General features: G+C 33.0%; 1 protein-coding gene across 1 annotated transcript; it reads right to left on the bottom strand.

The window, feature by feature from the left end:
* Positions 1-4659: 4659 nt before the first annotated feature.
* Positions 4660-8102, bottom strand: LOC108370925 (dendritic arbor reduction protein 1-like). The gene is made up of 2 exons (XM_017626376.1): positions 7982-8102; positions 4660-4847 (listed from the first exon to the last, which is right to left on the bottom strand). Exons 1-2 carry the CDS (start codon positions 8100-8102, stop codon positions 4660-4662), a joined length of 309 nt encoding a protein of 102 aa, XP_017481865.1.
* Positions 8103-10224: the final 2122 nt, after the last annotated feature.

Raw genomic sequence — 10224 nt, 5'->3', positions numbered from 1 at the left:
CCTTTATTTTAATCTTTCTTCCTCTATCTTCATCTATATTGTTATCGGTATCCGCATCCTCATCTTTTTCTTTATATTTATCTTTGTTTTTATTTTTATGTTTATCATATTCTTCTTATACCTATCCCCTTCACCTTTTCCCTTTATAAGTAAAGTGCTTAAAAGTGGTCTTCATTTTTGCTTTTATCTTTACCCAACTTTGTTTTTGTTTTTATTTTTACCTTTGCCTTTATCCTTTTCTTTATCTATGTACGTACTCACCTTTACTTTTAAAAGTTTTCGCGTGTTATGCATACATGTGTTCATACATACTTATATGTATGTACATATATAATATGTATAGACACAAGAATGATAGAATACAAGATTGCGCCGATCAGAGAGGATTTTTGAGAATAACTTTTGTGTGACGTCACACTGGTGCAATTGCGAGAGAGGAATGCCAAAACGTGAGCAAGAATGGAAGAAGAAGAAAAAATGTTGCAAGGAAAATGTAAACAAGTTGCACCAGTGTGACGTCATGCAAACAACGATTCTGTCAAATTCGTTAAGAGAGGAATAGCGGTCCGAGATCGGCGCAACCTTTGTATTCTCTCAATCGTGGTATAGACATACATATACTACGTTTATACGCATGCATAAGTCGCTTTAATTCATTTCGCCGCGATTCAAAACATACGTATAAACTGAATTTCAATTCGCTTTGAAACAGCGAAGTGTTTTGGCTCACACTCCATTTCAAATCGGTAGTTTATTTCTCCAGACAGTTAGAAAGAGTGTATAAACACCGCTCTCACTCGAAGCGATTTGGAGATCAGCTGTTCCGCTCAAATTCCAAATAATCACATCAGTATTTAAAAGCTAATTAATAATAATCGTTCTTTTTCTTTGTCACGATTTTATAATGCCGAATAAAACTAGATTTTTATCACTTTCCATTATGTTAACTTATAAAATTTCAAATGAAAGCAGCTGATTTTGTTTACTTTTGAAGACGGTTACTTTGATGCCGATATAAAGCCGTAAGTATAAACACTAGAGCGAAATGTGTACGGTGCCAATGCGATTTCAATTAAGTCCATTATTCTGTGCGTATAAACGTAGTAATAGATTACTAAAAAATCCACATTAACTGCAATCAACATATGTACGCATGTATGTATTTACATATGTACATACGCTGCGATTAGGCTGTAAATATTGCGCCTTCTGTTTATTAAAAGCCGAAATATGTACTTACGCACACATACATACATACATTTTGTCTCCTTCCCTCACTTCCAGCGCATGCACGTGTTTGCAAAACGATGGCGAAGTGATTTTGTATGGGAAATCATTTATGCCCATATATTTGAATCAAACAAACATATACCAAACGAAAGGAAAACTCGTGAGTTTTTGAGTAAGGAAAAAAAAAACAAAATAATTGGAGCGGTTTTCGAGCATTTTGGTAATAAAAAAAATTTGCAAACTTTTTGCCTTAAAATGCTCAATATTTGTTGAATTTATATACAATCTGTACACGATAATATTTCTATTGCTCCAAAGAATCTATATCAAGAAAATTTAAGTTATATCAGCAAATCATAAGCTGCTGGAGCACTTAAAAGGCTCAGAATTGACTCTAAAATAAGGCAAAGTTTACCGTTGTTTTTACGATAAAAACCGAATTGGTTACTTACAAAAATGAATCTGTTGATAGGTTTGGAATTTTATCTTTGAAATGCCATGCCTTTTTTTGAAATCGCTTCATTAGTTCTCGTGCAATAAGCCTTTTCCTGAAGCTCTAAAAATTACAGCCACAACATTTCAGCATAGCCTCCATATCGAAACGTAGGACGTATTCTACGTCAAAAATATTTATATTTTTTTTTGAGTTAAGGGAAAATGAAAGCGAAAGTTTTGTAAAATTGCAAAAATAGCCCGGAACGAGTTCCGCTAAACCTTGTCCAATTTGATTTGTAGAAAAATTGGTTTTGGCGATGTGCCATCATTCAGTATTATTTTTCGTTCATGATTGTTTAGTTTGTTTTAAAATTTTTTGCTTTTTGTAAAATGTGTACGGAGAGTTGTACCAATTTTATATCAACACGCGCCAGTTAGCTAAAGCGCTCTAAAATGCTTAATAACTCGGAATTGTTGCTATTTTTTATTAATGATTTCTATGTAAAGGACCTTTTATTTCGATTGACATAACTAAAAACAATATTTAATATGACTACCATTAAGAAAAATTACAAAAAAATGTTTGTTTCTAATTTTCACCGCAAAAATGGGATATTTTCGCAAACTTCGATGATGGTATCGAACAGCCCACACAAAAATCTATAGAAACTATATTTTCGATTTATTTTTCCCATTTTGTGTCTGCTTCCCACCGAGTCAAAAAGTAGCTTGTTTTGCACTGCTCAGGGTGCCTGTGACATTTAACGTGAATCGCCCCATATGTGACTTATGTATGTGGGCTTGTTCGAGTTGCAATCACAACCGCAGTGTTGCGCGAATTATTAAAGTATCGCGTTCTGTATGAATTTCTAGCAATCTATTATCAATTGGGCAGTTGCAACAATGTTGCCATTTTTCATCAGTACGGCAGTAATGCCGCTTTTATTACGTGCCTCGAACAGGCCCTGTATGTCGGTACTATTCAGAGGAATTTTTTGTTTGGCAAACAAGATGTCAGTTTGCGACGCATATGTATGTTCTTGCTTATACTTTCAGTTAATACAGCTCGAAGAATAGAAGTTATTTTTTTTTTTTCAAAATTATTTTTCAAAAAATAATTATACAAAAATATCCACACAAGCGTAATAGTTAGCGTAACCGTGTTTTGTTCATATGTTTAAATAATTCTCCCTATAAATTAAAGCTTGCAACAAATGTAGACTTGTGGCCCACTAATCAAGTTTTCTATGTCGAGCACATGAAGGTTAAAACGGAAAACCTACCTGTTTTACATATATGCCATTTAAATAAATACTTACGAATTATTTTCGAAATAAAGAGGATGCAGAATTATTGTTTTCAAAAATTTTTGTGCCAGCACTTTGGTGGTTTATTCATACTTATTTGCTGCGCCTATTGTGCGCGCGTTAACCAACAGAAAGTATCGCTTGCGCCTAGATAACTGATAACTAAGTACAGATATGTATATGCAAATGAACTTAGAACCATAGCTCTAGCGATGCTAGTGGTAAGGCATGGAACGATCGTGCTGTTCAATATATATTTTTTATTTTTTTCTGAGTCCAAAGTTATCTTTTAAAGCCCATAAGCGCTCACAATACTTTCCGGGTTCGTACGTTTGTAATACACATGTTCGTATGTACGTACGTACGTATGTATGTATGTATACATATAATACAATATTACATTATATGAACAATGATCTAAGTACATAGGTGAATGTTTTACAGTTACTATAATTGATATATATATATATATGTATGTATTATTTAATAGCTAGGAGAAAATTACAATATTCTTTGTTTTAAAATTACATGTATTTAAGTATATTAATTACTGCTTTTAAGTACATACAATACGCTTAATTACTTCTCTCATGCACCGCTATAAATAAACTAAGGAATGGAATGCATACACAAGTACTTTAGCTTAGAGAAACAGTTTTGGAGCAGATGGCTTAAGTTTTTCTGGTTTACTTTTTTAATAGATTTTTTTTTTATATTTAGTTTATTCAACTTTTAAAATTGTGAAAATTTTTTAGCTTAAAATATATTTAAATTTAGTATAGTAAATACATTTTTTAAGGATGTTTTAAGGACTTTTTGTGTTCACTAATATCTCGGCTTAGTTCACAGATTTACGCTTGGTTAGTAACTTTTGCAAAGTGTTTACGTATTAAACTAGTTAAAATAAAATTAAGATTTTGTTTATGAATGAAAGTATTTTGTTTGTTGCGGAGAAACAAAAAAAAAAAAATAAACTAATACAAATTAAAAACTCGTACAATAACAAATAACAATTACTCACTGGTTCAGTAGGTACACATACAAGCTTAACACATAAAATTTAACTAAAAGTAAAAAGGAATTAAATGTTGATATGCTTTGATTTCACCCCCAAATAGGCGATTGCATACAAAAATACGCTGCTTACATATGGCCTAGCATGTATGTATGTATGTCTAAAATTTTTTCTATGAACAGCTTAAACTTTATAAGGCTTGCGTAAGGCTTAGTATTTTATTTTGTTTTGAATTTCTTTAAGCTGAAAAATGTTTTTTCTAATATTTATGTTTCAATTGAGGCATTGGCGGCGGTGTTGGTTTTAATTGATTGCGTTTATCATTTCAATTAAATATGTTTTATGTAATATTTTATTTTTTTTAATTTTTAGTTATGCTAGTTTAAGCAAATTTTTATTATTAATAACAACTAAAGTCCTTTGGATTTGTTTGTGCTCGTTCTTCTTTGCTGTTTTTTGTTTTGTTTTGTGTTTTAAATGTATTCACTTTTTTATATCTTCTTCCACTATCTGCATTTTGTGCGCTTAATTGCTAATAGTTGCTTGTTGCTAGGTTTTCTTTTGTGCTGTTTGCTGTCTTTTCACTTGTTTGCTTTGCTATTTTCCTATCAGCTCCATTTTGACTTCCTTATTATGTTTTTTTTTTGCTTTACATTTTCTTTAGGCATACTTCTACTTGTTTTTGGGCAAATGTCGTTTCATATGCAATGCCAAGTGATCGGAGCGCGCAAAACTTCGCTCGCAGACAACGCATTTGAAGGGTTTGGCGCCGGTGTGTTTGCGATAGTGACGCGTCAGTTCATCGGAGCGCGCAAAACGCCATTCACACTCGGGCCATTGGCAGGTGTAGGGTTTCTCGCCTGAAATGAGAATAATGAAAGAAATTATTGATTAGTGTTAAGAATACATTTTGTATAATATAAGAACTGTGATTTATAGTACAAATTCAAGTTCAAGTTTTTAATTTAGTTTTAAAACAGGTGGCAACTCTATTCAAAAACCAAAAAAAATCTACATGATCATATTAAAGATGTCTAAACATCCTTGCGTTTGACTATTTAAACTTGTGTTTATTTAATTAAATTTGACTTTACAAACGCGTGGGAACCCTCTTCAAAACATTTTCATACTAGAACCTTATTTAACTACATACATACTCAAAGTGCCATTTTCCTTAACTCAAGTAAAATTAAATTTTTTAAATAGGTGGCAACCCCATACTTGTGGGCAGAAATTAAGTATTTTCAAAACCATTTCCGTTTATACCCATATTGTAATAATTAATTTAGTTTAATTGACTCTAAATTTTAAACAGGTGGCCACGCTTGTAAAGGACTAAATTAATATTCTTAATTTTAAAGCTAAAGGTTTTCGTTTTCACCCATATGTTAATTTTTCAGATAGCTTGCGAATTATTAATTTTAATTTGACTTTTCCAATGCGTGACAACCCTCTTAAAAATATTTTCACTCTACAACCTTATTTAACTTTTTTCGTGTGGCACTCATAGCGAGAGACATATTCCAATTACCTATTTCTCTTAATTTGAGTAAAATTTGATTTTTGAAATAGGTGGCAACTCTGTTATATGTAGGTTAGAAATAAAGCCTTTTCAGAACCTTTTCGATTCATATGCATATTGTAATAATTCATTTATTTAATCGAATTTAATTTTTAAAGAGGTGCATTCTCAATAAAATTCTACAATTTCGAACTAACGGTTTCTCAAAAATATGTCGTTTGACACCCATATGTTAATTTTTCAGATAGCTTGCGAATAATTAATTTAAATTTCGATTTCCAGACGGGTGACAACCCTTTTAAAAATATTTTCAAACTACAACGTTGTAAGATTCCTGACATCAATTTGTAATATAATTTTCAAACAAATAATTCCTTTAATTTAAGTTGAATTTGATTTTTTAAACAGGTGGCAGCTCTTCTACATGTGTATGGAATTGATTTTATACTTATATCTCCAATACAAAGTTCCGATACTCTATCACAAATATTTCCTGAGATAAATACGCAAGATGAAAAATTCCTTTTGTATGGTAGGTGCTACGCCCCCTTGTCTAATCGAGATTAAATCTACCCTTTACTTTAAGCTGGCCTAAATGACCTCAGTGTACAAAATTTCATGGTAATCGGGATTTATAGATTAAGTAAAAGTAAAAGTAATGTAAAGTAAAATAAAGTAATAAAGTAAGGATGTGTAAATTTTTTCATTTACGTTAAAGCTAGCAATGAAGAAAATCGACGGTAAATATTTAAAATAGTTATGAATGGTCAAACGAAAACGCGTGAGGATTTTTTCGAATGAAATGTGAACAGGAAAGAATGGCATCAAAATCGTCAAGGAATATTGAAAACAACAAAATGCCAAATAAATATTCCACCAAAATTTTAACTCACTAACTATTATGTAAACACTTAATGATTTCGTGAGGAATGCACTTTTTAATGTAGTCCACTCAAATGAGTTGCTATTCGTTACATTTATAAGCAATTTTCAAACAATTTTTCGAGAATGCTTAAAGGCTCATAATCAGCAAATACCAACGTACATAAATCACGCGGTGCACCACATTTCCATTAAACCAAAATGTTCTAAAGCTGCCGACAGAATTTGCAATGCAGCATTTCCATAAATTTTTGGTAACGAAAAACAAAACAAAAAAAAAAATTTTACAAAATATGACTGCTACAAATTGTCAATCTACAACTGCCGCCTCCACCGAAAACGCGCAGTGACACTTAGCATTCGAGTGTGTCGCAAAGTACATGCATGTACATATGAAACCACATTAAGTATGTATGTATGTATGGGGCGTTCCATACCAAAATGGACGGAGTTCACACTTCATGTGTTTGATTTGTTTCAAATTTTTAGAGTTGATGCATAAACATAAGTAATAAATAAATATGAAATTTGTGCTTGATTAATACATTTTTAAAAACTTCACAGCACAAAAAAATAAAAACAACACGATTTAATAGTTTTCCAAATATCTCGAGAACGGGCCAAGGCAAAAATACGAAAAAAAAATCACACGTACACTTATCAAAATTCTCTGTGAGAAGAAATATGTAAACATTTTTTTTCTGGAAAAATTTTTCAAACAAAATTGATACAAAAAAATAGTTTTTGAAAATATGCCATCTCAAAAAAAAATTGAAAAAAATCACAATGTTCTCTGAGTATTGCGTACTATTTAAGTATAGTATTACGGGGGTGCGCTCTACAATAATTTGAGTTATGATTTTTTTTTTTTACACCGAAGCTGAGTAAAATGAGTACATACAAATTTACAATTTTTTTATTTTTTTTGGAATTTTTTTGAGTATGCAGTTTTGTAGCCTATTAAATTCTAGTATAACAAAATTCAAGTTTTAAGCGATTGCAAAAAAAATCTAAAAAAAATTTAAAAAATTTGTAAATTTGTAATGTACTCATTTTACTCAGCTTCGGTGTAACAAAAATTCATGACTCAAATTATTGTAGAGTGCACACTATAATACTACACTTAAATATTATGCAATACTCAGAGCTGACATTGTGATTTTTTTAAATTTTTTTTTAAGATGGCATATTTCTAAAAACTAATTTTTTGTATCAAAAAATTTGTATGTGAAAAATTTGCCAAGAAATTTTTTTGTTAAATATTTCTTCTCATAGAAAATTTTGATGTGTATATGCGTGATTTTTTTCAAATTTTTTCCTTGCCCCGTTCTCGAGATATTAGGAAACTATTAAAACGTTTTGTTTTTGTTTCCGTGCTGTAAAATTTTTAAAAATGTATTATTCAAACTCAAATTTCAGTGAACTCCGTCCGTTTTGGTTTGGAACGCCCCGTATACATGTGTGTCTGATGACATATTTATGTATGTACGTGGCCGTGTAAACTACGCGTGCCACAAATGTCCCTTTCCATATGAAATTGCGCTTAAGAATGCACGTACTTATACATACATATGTAGTAAGTGTAGATACATTTGATTGCGAACACATATGCAACTTCTTGATTGCCAGCGATTTCGGTTGGCATCGCTGCTGATGACGATGGTGATGGCGATGGCGATGACGATGACGATGACGAAGGCGATGGCGGCATTGGCAGCAGTCACACCGACTGACAACAATTCTTGCCAGAAATTTATGATTTTTCAGTTATTTACCTGCGTACAATTGTCATAATTTAACATTGTTCATGCAACAGCACTACGAAAAGCAACAACAACAACTGCACTTCGCATTGCGTTACATTGCGGCATTGGGGAATTCAAGCATTCAAACATTCGAGCATTCGCGCATTCGAGCACACTCTGCAGCACATTTTTCATTCTTCTCGCCTTTGATGGAGAACTGCCACAAATTACTGGTTGCATGCGAAATGCGTTCGTGGCTGATATGACAGAAATGCCGCCGCCGTTCATTGCGCGTGCATTTATGAGCTGACAAAACAAATGACTGAACAATAACCAACAATTGTTGTTGACTGTAAGAAAATTATTAGAATTGCAGTAGTAGTTACTGTCGAAAATTGCCATTACCAGGCGGCCGAGCAGTTAGACAGCTTGTCAGTCAAATGGAACAATCAGCTAAATATGAGGCGAGCGAAAGATGAATGGAAAGAGGGTGAGGGAAGGAAAGCGAAGCGAAGCGTTGAAGTGGAGAGGGCAGCACAAGTCTGCCATCAACACTTGCACTGGCGTACCAAAAAACAGACACCAAAAAAATAAATAAAAAAGAAGAGAACTCAAAAAAATAAAAGATCATATTTCGTTTTGTTTTTGCGTGCATTGCAGATTGCAAGAATGCTCCACGACACGATTCGCCGTTTAATTATTTGAAATTCTTGAAATTGCCAACAAATTGAAATGCTAATCACCGACAAGCAATTACGCAAAGAGTTTTCCACAAGCGTTTCTTGTCTGCGTCTTCAGTGATCTTGCAGACTGACTGGTGCTTCCGCGAGCACAGTGTAGCATTTTTAAAAAAGTGAGTACATAATTAGAATTTTAAAAATATCAAATGGAGAGCAATTCCAAAGTTGATAAGAGTTAAATAAATTTTCAAAAGTGTTTACATGGCAGCGATTGCGATTGTGATTATGTATTTAGAATAAAGAATAAGCCGTTTACCAGTTTTAAGGGGAATTCCTTTTACCGGCAAAAGGCAATTAAGCAAGCGGGATTATATTCTTTTTCGAAAATTCAATAACGCCCGCGGGCTTTGTTTCTTTTTTTTTTAGGAAATAAAGCCCATGGGCGTATTTCCGCGGGCATTATTGCACTCCACCCACCTATACCAATAATTAGTTATGCGTTTATTGGTTAAAATGAACGTAAAAATTTTTAATATATGTAGTAAAAAAAATATAACAAAATAGCTTATTTTCAGTGTATCATATTATGAATATGCAAGATTTCTTCCTTGTCATAAATGTTCGCAAATACATGTGCCTAACGCTTTGCTTCCACTTATGTACGTCCGATTGAGGACGGCATGACAGTAATTCACACGCGACTGAGAGTCAGCAGGCATTAACTGCTGCAGTGTTTGCACTTTGTACTGGAACATGTGTAAGTCTTTCACTAAAATTCGCTGTAGGGTGCTGCCCGATTGCGTGGGCCGTCGTCTGGTTGATGTTACTTCATTATCAGTGTCATCAGCAGCCTAAGCTAGGATATTATCGGCCAAGCGACCAGTCCGGTGGTGTCTGGTTCCAGTCTGTTCGAGCCGAGCAGCTAAGGGCCAGAATGACGCTACACGATTAGGAATCGAGGTCGATATTCACGCTGCGCCAACACCACCGACCTATTATTGTTAAAAAAATCGATCCACGCTCACGCGAAGTAGCGCTCCATTGCTTGTCTGTTTGTATACTTCAGCTGTCTAGTTCACAAATGCGAAATCTGATTGACGTACGACGCTATTTGAAAAAAATGTACTTTTTGCTTCACTGGGACGATAAGATATTACAACTGTCTCTTAAATAAATTTTATTTCCTTAAGCTAATAAATTTAGAAGGATGAAACTCGATGATGTGGTCATGTGTATATTAGTCCTTAACATATAATATACTCAATAATTAATACTGGAAATTTTCACGGATGTTCAAGGACGAAATATTAAAAGGACATTTTCAATTCCTACCCGTTCTTATGCACCAAAAAAGAAATTATATTTATAATTCCACAGAATGCTCTCTCTTTTACTTGATAGCCATATT

Source organism: Rhagoletis zephyria, unplaced genomic scaffold, assembly GCF_001687245.7.
Source record: "Rhagoletis zephyria isolate East Lansing unplaced genomic scaffold, Rhagoletis_zephyria_1.1 Rzeph_scaffold_04583, whole genome shotgun sequence".
In the NCBI taxonomy this organism is placed as follows: Eukaryota; Metazoa; Arthropoda; class Insecta; order Diptera; family Tephritidae; genus Rhagoletis; species Rhagoletis zephyria.
The sequence above is the reverse complement of the archived record's forward strand: the minus strand, read 5'-3'. Positions and strand labels throughout refer to the sequence as shown.